Source organism: Oreochromis aureus, linkage group 18, assembly GCF_013358895.1.
Source record: "Oreochromis aureus strain Israel breed Guangdong linkage group 18, ZZ_aureus, whole genome shotgun sequence".
Classification (NCBI taxonomy): domain Eukaryota; kingdom Metazoa; phylum Chordata; class Actinopteri; order Cichliformes; family Cichlidae; genus Oreochromis; species Oreochromis aureus.
In genome coordinates this window covers 25,879,335-25,894,115 of record NC_052959.1, presented here as the reverse complement: position 1 = coordinate 25,894,115, position 14,781 = coordinate 25,879,335, and the positions used below count along the sequence as shown (strand labels likewise).

General features: G+C 38.4%; 1 protein-coding gene across 1 annotated transcript in view; it reads left to right on the top strand.

The window, feature by feature from the left end:
• The window catches only part of LOC116326917 (telomerase-associated protein 1), a 36,575-nt gene that overhangs the window by 4,644 nt on the left and 17,150 nt on the right, over positions 1–14,781 (top strand). The window contains exons 7-29 of the mRNA XM_039601737.1: positions 78–149; positions 1,364–1,476; positions 1,956–2,113; positions 2,467–2,576; positions 2,700–2,778; positions 4,254–4,446; positions 4,786–5,062; positions 5,179–5,331; positions 5,507–5,575; positions 5,971–6,089; positions 6,211–6,279; positions 7,206–7,349; positions 7,430–7,721; positions 8,892–9,013; positions 9,163–9,276; positions 9,727–9,844; positions 9,996–10,184; positions 11,440–11,627; positions 11,719–11,878; positions 12,234–12,413; positions 12,533–12,625; positions 13,239–13,374; positions 14,328–14,487. Coding sequence (XP_039457671.1) covers positions 78–149; positions 1,364–1,476; positions 1,956–2,113; positions 2,467–2,576; positions 2,700–2,778; positions 4,254–4,446; positions 4,786–5,062; positions 5,179–5,331; positions 5,507–5,575; positions 5,971–6,089; positions 6,211–6,279; positions 7,206–7,349; positions 7,430–7,721; positions 8,892–9,013; positions 9,163–9,276; positions 9,727–9,844; positions 9,996–10,184; positions 11,440–11,627; positions 11,719–11,878; positions 12,234–12,413; positions 12,533–12,625; positions 13,239–13,374; positions 14,328–14,487 — 3,308 coding nt within the window. The remainder of the gene's footprint in view (positions 1–77; positions 150–1,363; positions 1,477–1,955; positions 2,114–2,466; positions 2,577–2,699; positions 2,779–4,253; positions 4,447–4,785; positions 5,063–5,178; positions 5,332–5,506; positions 5,576–5,970; positions 6,090–6,210; positions 6,280–7,205; positions 7,350–7,429; positions 7,722–8,891; positions 9,014–9,162; positions 9,277–9,726; positions 9,845–9,995; positions 10,185–11,439; positions 11,628–11,718; positions 11,879–12,233; positions 12,414–12,532; positions 12,626–13,238; positions 13,375–14,327; positions 14,488–14,781) is intronic.

Genomic DNA, 14,781 nt, shown 5'->3' with positions numbered 1-14,781 from the left:
CTAAATTAACTCCTTATACATACATGCTTTAAATATCTGTATCTGACCACGCTTATTATGGCATCTGTGACTTCCAGAAGCCAACCGATAAACAGATGACGGAGTGGGCGGACTTGGTCAGATCAAATGCATCAATTCTGAAGAACTTTGTAAGTCAACAAACTTTACTCTTGTGTCACTAAATAAGGCGCTTCCTTTCAGTTCCTTTCTGTTTTTTTTAGTTACTGTTTACTGAAGAGCTTTCTTAAAATAGATCTATTAATCTTGTTCTTATTTCCTGTCATATATACAAGGATATAACCAGGCTTTACTAATTAGTGAGGTCCAGAACTATATTTCATCTTAATTTTTTATATTTAAGGCATAGTGCTTGTGCTCCAGTGACTAGCAGAAAAGTCACTGGAGCACAGAGCACAGAAAAGGCTACACTTTTGAGGAGACAACATCCTGCTTTTTTTTTTTTAAGAGTAACTGTATAAATAGAAATATGTATATCGAATTTTGTGTGTATAAAACAATTAATGAAAACAAAATACAGACTCATTCTTTCACTAGAAAATAAAATAGCACAAGGGAAAAGTTACTCAATGGATATTTCTGTCTCTCCTGTGCCTGTGATTCACTCTTCCTTCCTAAACCAGCCAATTGTCCATTCTTATGAGTCATGCTTCAACCAAACCCCCCAAACACAAACAGTGAGGTGGGCCGCAACTCTTTAGAATTTCCATAGAGTTATTTTAAAGTGAAAATCATCTTGAGCGTCACACAATGATTCATGTCACCAACTACTTTATTAGGCATACCTCGCTAGCACTCAATTGGACCGCCTTTTGCCTTGAGCACAGAAGCTCCACACACCTGCTGTTCAAACCAGTTTTTGACAGACGGCCAATCAGGAAAAAGTCGACTTAAAAGAAAGAGTCACCTGACTGCTATCAGAATTATCAACACTGTATTTGTGAAAACTAAAATGAAATGTGTGTTTCGTTTTGTGGTGTAAATAATTATATTTTGCTGTTTATGTCCATGTTCTACACGTCTTTACTGAGCACGGTTGGATGTGCACCTCCTGCTACAAGCTTCTGTGCAATGGGCTTAATCATAAATGTAATGTCTCATAGATTAAGCAAACTCTTTTCTGACCTAAAGGGAAAAGTGCTAAAATGGTTCATATAAAAAGAAAGCACAAGGTTGTGAGATCATTTAGTGCAGATTGAGTTGAAAAAGTTCCTGCTAAACAACTGGAAAAAACAAATGACTCATTCATCATTTTAAAATTGCTTTTGTTCTGTTGAAGAGCCGTTTCTACTTTTGTTTAAACGTCAGCTACGGCTGGTTTATTTGTGTCTGTGATTGGATGCAGTTGCGGTTAAAGGTGGTGGATAAGAAGCAGAGCGAGTTCAGCATAAAGAAGATGATCAAGAGGCTTCACATCAAAGAACCGGCTGAACACGTTATGGCCATTCTGGGAAAAAAGTAAGACCTGCAGAATTGTGGGTCAGAATTTGTTTCCTTTCACGTTGCGCAAGCGCATAAATAACACGAAATTCTCATGCTGTTTAATTATGCTTCGTCCACAAGTCCTCATTTTTTTCTGGTGATGGACACCTTGTATCTGTTTACTTATATGTTTACAGATGCTTGTCACCATATCTGTTCAACAACCATTTATTGAAATCTTTCTGTACTGGCTATAAATGCTGAAGATGGGAAGTTAAAGTCTCGCTAAAAATAAATGTATGCAGTGTTTTCATTTTTTTGTACTAGAGGTGCATTATCCTATCTAATTTATAAGATAGCTGGTACGTCTCAGAGAAATGAATTTGTACTCAATTCTTTGTAAAATGCAGCACATTTTTGTTGCAGTTCCTTTTTTGACCATCTTTGTTATTTATGAAGAAATGAAGGTAGAAATCAGGTGCATATAGAAATGCAATGTTTTTTGTTGTTGTCAGGTATCCAGCTGATGTGAAGTCATTCATACACAGTGGAATGAAAGGTGTGTGGGACAGGGAGAGAGCTGGGCAGCGGATGAAACTTAAGGAGCCGCAGACGTGGGAACGGCTGCTCAGTATGGAGGGCAACAAGGCCGCCACCTGGGAGAAGCTCATAGGTCTGAAAACAAAAAGCTCAGGCTTTTTATTGAACTGAACAACGTGCACAGGCTTGTTGACCACAGCAGTGCAACCACTGAATCACTTTACCAAGCACATGATGATGGGAAAAAAAATGCATCATCTTTCCCTCTTTGTGTTCAGTGTGTTTCAGAGGTTCATTCCTTCAAGTTAAAAGCCCTCAATCACTCTTTACAACACATCAATGAATTTTATGTTTAAATTAGTTATTCAATATTTAGTACAGCAGACTTTAAAGTAGAAAGAGCATGCGTGTATACATAACCTGCAAATACTCAAAGACAAACATGATTACACACACGCACAGACAGATAATGTCTCCCCTTTGCAGACACCAGGTCTCTTCCATTCATGGCCATGCTGAGAAATCTGAGGAACATGATCACTAAGGGCATCAGTGAGGCTCATCACAACAAGATCCTCAGCAGACTGACCAATGAGGTGAAACACACTATAAATCTTTATTTTAAAGCATATAAAAAGCGAGCAAAAGATGAGTGAAATTGTTTTGCTGTTGAAATTGGCTCATCAGGTTCTCTATAACTGTTTGTAATTTGCTTACAGAAAGCAGTTGTTCAGAGCCGACAGTTTCCTTTTAGATTTCTCGCTGCCTACAAAGTCATCATGGAGCTCTACGCTATTGGTGAGATGCACTATAGTGCAAAAAACGTCCCATATTCATGCAGTCTATATTACATCAAATAGGCTATTTAAATTTAGATGATTCATTGGAATGCATCATTTGGATCAAATATTGGGTGTAATGTGAACTGGGGAGGCAGGGTGTCCCTACAGTCACAGCTGGGATATTTGGGATATTTATTTTTTTTTTGCCAATTGACTGCTATTGACTCTGACAATCAGGTGATTAATTGGCACCTTATATTAGGGATGGGAATCAAGAACCAGCTCTTGTAAAGAACCAGTTCCTAGTAGTCCAATTTCTTGGAACTGTTAGTCTGCTTGCCTATCAATTCCCCTACTATCAGCTGATTTCAGTTCATGTGTCCAAGAAGAAAAGATTGGCGCAGTCTGCAGCGTAGATATGGACCTTGCTTTAATTTTTATTGCACAAAAGGATGAGAGCACGATGGTAAAGTGGAAACTGCGTCCAGGACAGAAACAGTTGCATTAGGCTGCTAACAGAACCTCAGCGCAAGTGCTTGAAAAAAGCTGACAGCATGCTAACACTAAGCTATTCAAGAACCCACAGTGATGTTAAAGCTGAGTGAATGTCAACCCAGGTCGAGCAGCAGGCCCAACAGGTTCACTGATGATCCGTAAGGCTTCAGCCTCCATTTCTACTGGTTTGTGTTTCTACAGTAGAATTACTGTGGTCATCTCTTTGAAATCTCTGCTGGTTTTCATCATTGCTTTGTGTTCATATTTAAATACTAAGGGAAAGATCATATGTGTGTCATTATTAGAATAGGGATTTGTGTTTGGTGGATGTCAGAGATGGGCCATGAAGAGGGCATCCCAAGAAGACAACAACACAGGAAGACAGTTTCCTCATCCTAGCAGCACTTAAGAACTGTAGGCAGTCTTCTACAGTCTTGGGGGCCAGTTGGGAACAGCCAATCTCTAGTCTGAGAGGGCTGCCATGTCTGCCCTTTACTGTCAGGCCCAATCGTACTGGTGTCTGCAACATGTGGACTGTAAGCAATGAGTTTACAATCTGAATCAACTTCAGGCATCCAATCCAATAAACAACACCAAGCAAGAGTCAATAGCAGAATAAGCTGTTTGTGATTAGCAGAGAACTTTTGGGAGGTTACTCAACTCTGCTGCTCAACCCACAAATACATTTTCCTTACAAAAACAGGACCATTTAAAGTGAAATAAACAGGCTTTCCAACAGTTTAAGATTTATTGCCAATAAGCTTTGTTACGACTAAGAATTAATCTACCAAACACAAATTTTTATACTTTTTCTGCTAAGTTTATGTGACCAGTTTTTAACTAGAATATGTCAGCAAAATGACACAAAACCTAACCCTCCATAGATGAGGTGTAAACATGTGTGAAAAACAAAAACACACACACACACACACACACACACACACACACACACACACACACATAGCACTTCTCCTTTCAATCTTTTTTTTCTTTTAGCCTCTGCAGCACAGCAACAACTGCCCTCTACCAACAAGATCCTGATGGACATCCTGAAGAAGATTCCCAAAAGCCAGCGCTTAATGCGGCTGACGTGGGAAACGACTAAAAGGAGCAGGATCAGGATGACACTCAGGGTGCCGTTTGTCTTTCGAATGTATAGAATGAAGAAGGCCCAACTCATAAAAGCCAAGTATGTGAATGTTATTTTTGAGTTGGTGATATTTTCTTTTCCTTTTTGCTTTAGTTAATTTTGGAAAAAACAAACAAAAAACAAAAACATTCCTGGTTTGCTAATCTTTACACTGCATTGTTTGGATGTTTTCTATATATAATTTCCTTTTGCCGTGATGCACAGGTTACAAAAGCATCACATGTAGAAAATGTCATTATAAACTGCCACAGAACTGCTTATAATGACATTGAAAATGTTTTTATGTTGCAGATCTGTTCAGATTAAAATGTATTTGGTAGTGAGAAAAAGAATCAATCTGCACAGAGTGTGAGACTAAGGTTTTCTGTATATGTGCAGTCAGAGGAACTACACTGTTGCACTGTTGGACCGTTACCGTAAAGCTCTGGAGACAGCCGTTCAGATCTCCTGTCGTCACAACGTGCCTCCGCTCCCTGGACGGACACTCATCCTGCTCTCTCCGGGCATGTATTACGATCGGTCTGCGATCCAGAAATTGGATTTCTGCCTGCCTCCTGACCCAGAGGAACAAGAAAATGAAGAAGAAGAGGCAGAAAAACCAAAACCAAGATGCAGGAAGACGAATATCGAGGATCATGACAAACTCACTCCAAGTGTAACTCCCTGTATTTTTATTTATTTAATTTTTTTCTGTCTGGAAAAAGTTTGGCATATTAAAATGACGTAACCTGTTAACCTCTCCACCCATTTATTTATCATGTATCTTGACAGAAGATAGAGGTTGCAGTTTTGCTCGCTCTGATGATCTCCAGCAGTACAGAGGATTGTGAGTTGTGCATAACCTATTCCAATCAGTGGGAAGAAGCAAAGCTGAAGTCTGATGTCCTGTTGGAAAATGTCAGAAGTGTGCTCAAGCAAATAAAGGTCCAAATTCTGTTATAGCATCTTATTCTTTATTTGTTTTTGATTTGAGTAATGAAGATTATTGGTATTATTATTGTTCTTAAACCAAGCATTGTAAACTATACTAATTCTGATATTAACATTGTTGATAGAGGACAACTGTGCAAACTGCTATAAAGTTTGTTTTCTTTTGCAGAACATTTATGAAGATGGCTCTGAAGAACGTGACTCTGCTTACTTTCACAGAATATTAAAGAGCAAAAAGGTTAGTTTATTTTTCATGTGTAGTTTGTGATGATGTGTTTGCCTGCAGGCTTTCACTAACATCTCTCTGCCATATAATTTTGAAATATTTTCATAACAAAAATATTTAATATGATTAGTTTTTAAATAATCCTGCTGTATCCCTGCTGTTAACTTCCCTCCTTTCACTCACAAACAGCAGCTTTAATAATAGACTTAAGTTACTGTTTTCATTGCCTGGTGAGTCATGAGCTTTACAGTTGCAGCACTTTTCTTGCCTGTACATGGCACAGATGAGCCTCTACAGCTCCTATAAGAAGATGGCACAGTACTGTTTTTCTGCCTGCTTTTCAGGTTCACTCACATAACAGTTCAACTTTCTTTCTTAAATTCACTTAAATACTTTTGAAATCTCAGGTGAGCAACATCATTGTGCTGTCTGAGTCCTGGCTAAGTACAGAAGTCAAGTTTGCCATCAGGAACTGCAGGACGGAAATAAACAGCAATGCCCTTGTAGTGCACATTTCTTCAGATAGGTAATGGTGTATTTTATTTTATTTTATTTTTTGCTGTACTGTCATGAACAGCAAAAACAGTCATCCCTGGGATGATAAAACTCAAATATGCAGTAATTTGCATTAAAATGTTTGGTTTTAGTGATGGAAACTCAGAAACCCTCGACAGGAACCACGTGGTGCTGACAGGCTTCAGTGAGCAGGTGCTGAGGTAAAATGCATCATTTTTTATTATTCATATAAATGTTGCATCCATTGGCACAGTAAGGTGTTAATAATACTCATAACAACAAGCGCTTATTTTACTTGATGTTTAGTCATCATTCATCTTTTAGCCAATATAATCATTTACTTTCTTGCCACAATGAAACCATTGATGCCACTTCTATATTTTTTTTGTTGAGTGTGAAACTGGAATTAACAGCTGGTTAGCTTAGCTTAACACAAAGCTGGGGAAAAAGAGCCTTTTGAGTAAAACGTAATATCACATTTGTTTAATGTCCTGAAAAACTAATAATAATAATAGCAGCAGGTTACCCTGTTAAGCATTTATCTCAACACTATTATTAGAGTTACAGTGGAAAGATGCAAAATATATGAGAAGAAACATCGTAAAACTCCAGCTAGGATTTGTACTGAGGACTCACTGTTGAAGATGTTTGTTAATGTGCTTCTAGAAGCAGGTTTTGCCACATCACAGGCATCTGGAAACACCTCAAGGAAGCATAAGTTAAATGAACTTTTATTTTCATCCTGACATGAAAACTGCATGTTTTCAGCAGTTAAACCAATTTAAAAGGATCCTTATAAGTTTTGGATGAGATTAACAAAGCTTATAAGGATTTTTATTTAAAGTAAGGCTTTAAAACCTTACATTGTATAATGTAATGACAGAATATAAGGTTTAAAAAGGTTTTTCCACTGGAAAGTCCAGTGATGAAGTGGAAGGGGCAGCTGGTCACACCGAAAGTGTGCCCCTCCCATACACAGAACCTGCCTTTCCTGTTCCTTTGTTTCTATTTGTTGCTAAGCTAAGATGACCAGCTGCATATTATTGTATGGATACAACCAAAGTTTATAATTATCAAGAAAGTAAATAAATATTTTCCCCCCAATTTTTTTTCACTATTTGACCAGGTTTGTGGCAGAGAGAGGATCTTCCAGGCTGCTCGATCACGTGGAGCATTTGGACAAATTATATAACATTCCTCCACCAGAGGGGGGTCAACACTCTCAGACTGCAAGCAATGTGGTCTCAATACCAGCAAGCCCAAAATTAAGGTATCTTTTACATTTTAAGATGTTTTTTGGCCCCTATTTCTCCTCATTAGTTTAACTGTAGATCGTCCCTCCATCCTCAGATGGCAAGGTGTGCGGGTGTTTATCTCCTCCACGTTCAGAGACATGCACTCTGAACGCGACATCTTGGTGCGGAGCGTCTTCCCAGAGCTACGCCGACGCGCTGCACCACACCGCCTCCACTTGCAAGAGGTAGAACTGCGTTGGGGTGTGACAGAGGAGGAGTCTGAGCGGGCCTCAGAGTTATGCCTGTCAGAGGTGTGCCGCAGCCAGATGCTGGTGGGAATCCTGGGGGAGAGATACGGTCAGGTTCCTCCCAAACCTGACCTACCAGACCTCCCACAGTACAGCTGGGTAAGATTTATGGAACAGGCATAACGGGAAAAGCTCTGTAAATGTGACCAGGAATATACTGGAAAGTACAGAACAAACAGAAACATATTCTGACAAAACCTATCACACCTACACTAAAATTAAATGGATTAAGTTATGATTTTTTAGAAGAAATCTTTGTAATAATTAAGGAAATGACAGTTGAGTCTAACAATACAAGAATGAATTATAATCCTATATTCCAGACATTAAACAACTTCTGCCTACATGAATTATAACATTTGTAGAAAATGGTACCAACTATCTTACTAACAACTTACTTTATGCCATATTTATATACATATAAAATTAGATGTTAAATTTTAGATACCAAGAGCAGCATATTATAAAGGCAGTCTCTGTGAGAACCAGTTTGCCTCAAAGTGCTTTATATTGTAAAGGCCCTAAAATATTACAAAGAAACACCAACAAGCACGGTTAGCACTGTTGCCTCACAGCAAGAAGGTCCTGAGTTCAATTCTACCATCAGTCCAGGGTCTTTCTGTGTGGAGTTTGCATGTTCTCCCCGTGTTTGCGTGGGTTCTCCCTGGGTACTCCAGCTTCCTCCCACAGTCCAAAAACATGCACTTAGTGGGGTTAGGTTAACTGAAAACACTAAATTGCCCATAGGTGTGAGTGCGAGTGGTTGTCTTTGTCTACGTGTTAGCCCTGTGACAGACTGGCGACCTATCCAGGGTGTACCCTGCCTCTTGCACTAAGACAGCTGGGATAAGCTCCAGGGCCCCCGCGACCCTGAAAGGGATAAGCAGAAGCGAATGCATGGATGGATGGACCAACAAGCACCTGATCCTCTATAAAGAAGGGCTTAGTGACTGTGGGAAAGAAAAACTCCCTTTTAACAGGGAAAAAATCTCAAGCAGAACCAGGCTCAAGGAGATAAATTAGCACAGTAATTAATTTCATTGAATATAATTACTTTGATAGGTGTTTAATAACTTTATATAACTATTGTGAAATGAGTGAACATTCATATTAGTGATTACATGAAGGTTAAAAAACCTAAAGTGCTGTAGTAGTGCATAACACATAACATTAGAGACAAAAACATCAAGCATAACAATAAATGTGTGACTTTTGTTTTAAGTTATAAATCTGAGTTAAACTGAAAGATGAATGATGTATTCTTTGCAGCTGGCCTCAGCCCCAGCAGGTCTGTCCATCACAGAGATGGAAATCCGTCAGTTTCAGGCTCTTTATCCCGACGTAGCACACCAGCGAATGCTTTGCTACTTTAGAGATCCGAACATCATCAAGTATGTAGTTTAATATTTTAATTTGATGTTTTTTTACATTTTATACATGTTGGGTTTTTGTTTTGGGGTTGATTTAAGTATAGCAGTCCAACAGCAGTATAGCAGAAATGCATTACATTACTTTATCCAGTATTTTTATTGGTATTCAGTTCAGTTCCTGTGGCTTGGAGATCACATTTTGCTCCTGAATCAAGTGACGCTGCACATAAAATGGCCTCTCTGAAGGGAAGACTCTTGTCCAGTGATGTCAAGGTCACGAAAAAGTGAGTTGTCTCAGTCACTCACATGCTTATAGCACTAAAGCCATAATTTAAGTAAGTAGTTTAAAAGTATGCTCTTTCACTGTATGCTCTCTACTTTTGTTTTTTGGTCTTAAATGTTATGTTTGTACCAAAGTTAAAAGCCTTAAAAGATGAGCAGGTAGGGAAAAGGTCTGCAAATTGCACCAGTTGTATTTTACTTATTTATGTGTTTCACCCCACAGACCATAATAAATAACTGATAAGTTTGATGTGTTGATGTTAATTATTGTCAAATTAGACAAGGTGACTTTTATATGAACAAGGTCACCTGGAAATGTCCAGGTTTCTGTTCTGATCTCTATTGGATAAATTAAATATTTCAATGCTTTTCAGTCCTGAAAAAGTCAGTTAGCATTCAGCTTTAAGAAATGAAACCACATTTCACTTGCTTTAACTTTCCCTGTGTTATAGTTATTCGTGTGAGTGGGGAGGCGTTGTGGATGGGAAACCATATCTGAAAAACCTGGAGGACTTTGGCAAGGCTGTGCTGGAGGACCTTTGGATGGCTGTCAAAAAGCTGTTTGTCGACGTGAGTCTGATAAGCTCTGATGAGCTATTTCGCTTGTAGAGGTAGAATTTTCTGATATGATCCACTTCAGTATCTTTATTCTTAGATTTTCTGCAATGCTGCACCTTACTAATCGGCTCAATAAAACACTTCATAATTAAACATCTCACAGGAGGCTGAGGAGGCTGAGGCTGCATCAGAGGTGTTTGAGCAGGAGGTCCACCAGGAGGCGATGCAGAGGCAGTTTTTTGGCAGGTCGAAGCTCCTGTCTAACGCTGTGGATTTGGTGGAGCAGGCCCAGACCAAAGGAGGGATGATTGTGGTGGAGGCAGGACCTGGAGAAGGCAAAACTGTCTTCATGGTAAATTTCTGAAAGACTTCTAACCTGCTGCACGTGTAGGAGGTGGACATAATGAAAGAAACACCACATGAACGCATCAAAATTGATTATGGCATCTGAACTTTTTAAATGCTTTAGAACGAGGTAGATTTTCTGGCATTTTTGCTTGTAACTAATTGATTAATTGATTGGTGGTTTCCTCTCCAAGTTGCATAACAAGCCAACAGTCAGTTATTATCTTGTGCACTTCTCAAAGACTCAAGCTCAAAAACTCCAAAAACACGTGGTTAGATTTTTAACCTGTAACCTTTTAGGTAAGGAAAGGTTTCATTCTCTCTACCAGGCAATCCCAATTATCATAAGAGGTCAAACATCTTAAGATTTTCAGATGAACGGAAATGAAAAGAAATGTGTTGGAGTTCACGTACTTACTTAGTCTTTACTTTCCAGCTAATTTTCCAAACAGGCTTTTTAGAGCAGCGGTCCCCAACCTTTTTTGTGCCACAGACCGGTATCTGTCCTACAATATTTTCATGGACCGGCCTTTAAGGTGTTGCTGATAAATACAACAAAGTAAAACCAGTACCGGTACCAAAAAAAAGGAAGATTTATTCATAACACACGGGAAAAGACCCAAGGAAACCGAGTTAACGATAAAAACGATTAAAAAAATAACCTTAAAAACCCTGACAACCATAAATTTCACACCCGACCCTCAACTCTCGTGGCCCGATACCAAACGACTCACAGACCTGTACCAGTCCATGGCCTGGGGGTTGGGGACCGCTGTTTTAGAGGATGGCATTAGAGAAACATAATAGACAATGGGCTTTGATCAGTGGTTGCTGATCAATGGTCATGACAATTTGCATATTAATGACCAAAGAACTGACCTCACAGCCCATTGTTCATGACTGAGCATGCATCGAGACATTTTATTTGTAGTTTATTTATTTTGTATTGTTTATTGTTTTTTATACAGGTAATCCTATTGAGACTAAATGTCTCATTTATAAGTAAGCGTAATACAATTTTAAAAATAAACAATAATATAGTAAAACCCGTGTAATGTTTACACAGTTATATTAAAAACAAGAACAAGTTCTAAAGGGTGATTTCAGAAAATCATTTTAATTAATTTAGAAAGTTGCAAATCCCTTTTGTAATGTTATGTTTGTTATTTCGATTTGATTCATCATCTTTTGAGCTGGTATTTAGAGCTCATATGGTCAAATATATTCTGGCCTAAATGTATATTTATTGTTTCCACACACAGGCTGCTCTAGCTGAGGCCCTCAGGACTGGAGTTAAGTCCAGGAAAAACCTCGTCTGCAATGTAATCTCTTACTCTACAGCTGCCAGCCAATCAGCACACTCTGTGGAAAAACTCCTTCGGTGTCTTGTTAGGTGGCTGAGAAAGATAAAGGGCACAGAGGAGGAATCACCTTTTCCTCACTCGTATAAGTAAGTAACTTTTTGGTCATGTAATCTGTTCCCTTACAGTGGTTTCCAGCTGTCTGTTTCATGACCGATTTTTTTTTTTTCCTTTTCTCAGAGATTTGCTGTCAGAGTTTCACTCCATATTAAGTAATATGAAGAGGAACAAACCTCTGGTGCTGCTAGTTGATGGGGTAGATCTTGTCCAGGATGGCAGAGGTCAGATCAGCTCTGATTGGATCCCACAGCAGCTTCCACGGGTCACCTGGGGAGAAAAGGTGCTACATCACACATAAAAAAATAGAAAAGATTTGCAACTCAGATACATTTATTTCAAGGGACCTGCTGCAATTTTACTTATTATAAGTTCAGATACAGCCCATCTTAATCAAATAGATCATTTTATTCTCTGGTGTGCACAACTTTTATTTTGCATTAAAATATTTGAAAGTTGATGACCTGCAAAAACGAAATCTTATGTGCAGGCGAAAAACTCTCTACAATTTTTTTTCATCCCTGTTTTCATCAATTTTTTTTATATGAGTAATGTGCAGGGCTGCTCATCCATTTGTTTACTTTGGTTATGTTTCAGTTTTAACCGCAGTTAATCTCAAATAATCCTGGTCTTAACAGGGTGTCTGTTTGGTGGTGAGCATCACGTCTAAAGCAGCTCTGTTACAAACGCTAACCAAGAAAAAAGGGACGCTCCTGTTTACGCTGGGACAGCTTACCTTGCCAGACCGAAAGGAGATCGTTCAGAAGGAACTGGATGCATTTGGCAAGAAACTCAGCAACTCTGCTTTTAACAACCAGGTCTTATGATATCTTTGACTTTAAAACATTCTTTGGATGGTTAAATTTGTCTTTTATATCAATTTTTACACTATGTTATGCTTGTGTGTGTGTGTGTGTGTGTGTGTGTGTGTGTCCAGCTCCAGACACTAATATCCAAGAAGGGAGCAGTCAGTCCTCTTTACCTGCACCTGGCTTGTGAAGACCTGAGGAACTTTGCTTCTTTTGACAAGGTTCGAACTCACTGCTTTAGCCTCCTTCTCTCTGGTATTTTAATTTATGTGAAAATCTAATCTAGCATGTAACTACAATAAAGGTAATAAAGAAATGCTGAAATATTAATACAGTGTTTAGTGGAAGATTACTAAAATACTTGAATATTTATTTAATTTTACATGTAGGAACATGGAGGTGGGTAGAAAAGTAATTTAACCAGTAAATCGCCACATTCACACTCAGCTCTCTCTTCCACAATAGACCAGTGCAGGATCTGCTTGACTGCAAATGAACTGTTCTGCTAATTATTTAGCTTGGTATACATTTCCTCTAGACTTTAGACTTCATTGTCAGCCTCCAATTTTTGGAGTTGTCTAGTATCTATTCCCACATTAAACGGTCTTCAACTTGCCGGCTCCTTATACCATGTGATGTCCAGTAGTCCACTAGAGTTACCAACTGCCAGGAGAATTCATTGTTTACACATTTGGCCTTTATCCTGCCACCTCCTGTGTGCAGAGGTGGCTTCTTATGTACACGCTAGTTGCATGTTATATTTAAGAAAAGGCAACTTTGTACATCATTGTCTGGAGTTCATGTGTGAAAGCAGCTTCTGTGTTTGCGTCCTAGCTGAAGGAGAGCCTGCAGGACTTGCCGCAGTCTCTGAGACAGCTGGTGCAGTACAGCCTGCAGAGGCTCTGCTCACAGTACAGAGGCATGCTGGGACTCCGCTGGGCCCTGGCTACACTCACTGTCAGCACCACAGGTAAGATTGCTGTCCCAATATCATATGTTAACTGCACATTTATCCTTGAATAATCCCCAGAGAATTCACAATAACTTTATAATTGATATATAAAAAATGTTGTTATTGTTATCATTGTTGTGTGTTATTACTGTTGTTGTTTTCAACTTATTTTGATCATGTAAACAATATATAAAAGGTCTTTTTAACAGAAATACTATACAAAATGAAGCCGAATACACTCCCATACCGCTCCATGTATTCTGATTTGGTTTAGATATAGAATAGGAGTGGGAGGAAGTGCAGGTGTTTAATCCAACACCTTCTCCATAAGTTATCATTTATTATTTATCCAGCTTCATTACTGATATGAACTTCAGTGACAACATACATATTTCAAATAACAGAATACATACACGGTGTAAAATACAAATTACTATCATATCATCATGTTTTTACAACACCATAACTTTTACCTCCACTCATCAAAGTTAAATACCTCCACCTTTGGAAATTTAATTGTAAACAAAATATGAAGTAGTAACTTACTAAACAGAGACATTCACTGAAATTTACCTTTTTTCTCTTTGTATCCTATTAGTCGCCTAATAACCTCTTTTTGAGGTTATTTATGTTTGGATACTGTGTCAACTCCACACTTAAACTGTTTCACAGGCTCTGTCCACACACAGAAACACAAATCTTTTCCTGGCTGTATACACATTGAATGCATTGTACCTTTTTATAGTTGTTGCCTCAGACCTCTGGAAAACAGCTCAAATAAGATGAAATCTTATTTAAAAACTTGTTGCTGTTGTTGTTTTTAATAATAATAACTTTAATAAACTCATCTTGTATGTATAATAGCTCAATCAATGTTTATACACTCCTTCTAGCCAGAAGTCTGATTTGAGGAGTGAGCGTAAAGTAAAGTGACCTACTCTGCCTCAACGTTTCCTTCTTTTTATCCACAGGGCTGAAGGAGAGAGAGTTGTACTCCGTGTTGAACACATGCAATGATTTGTCTTTACGGGATGGACAGGTCACATGGCAGGAAGTGCTGCAGTTGTCCAGAGAGCCCAAAGGACGCATTCCTATGGCAACCTTCACCTGCTTAGTACAGAGTTTACAAAGGTATAAGCCCAGAGCATATATGCATATTATTTAAAGTTTTATGACATATTACCTTGTGTTCATGGAAAAAGAGGCAGTGGTCTGTGTGGTTTCTTGAATTTCTTTAGTAATCGATAATACCGTATTGTTATTATGTAATTATTTGAATTCTTTTTCTTCACAACTCAGATATTAATAAGAATAAACAATATCCTTTATTTTCCCTTTTTTTCCCTTTAAGTTTTGTCTCAGGTTTTGATCCGATTGTGTTTAGAGTTTTAAGACATATTACAAAGTTTTAAATAAGCATTATAC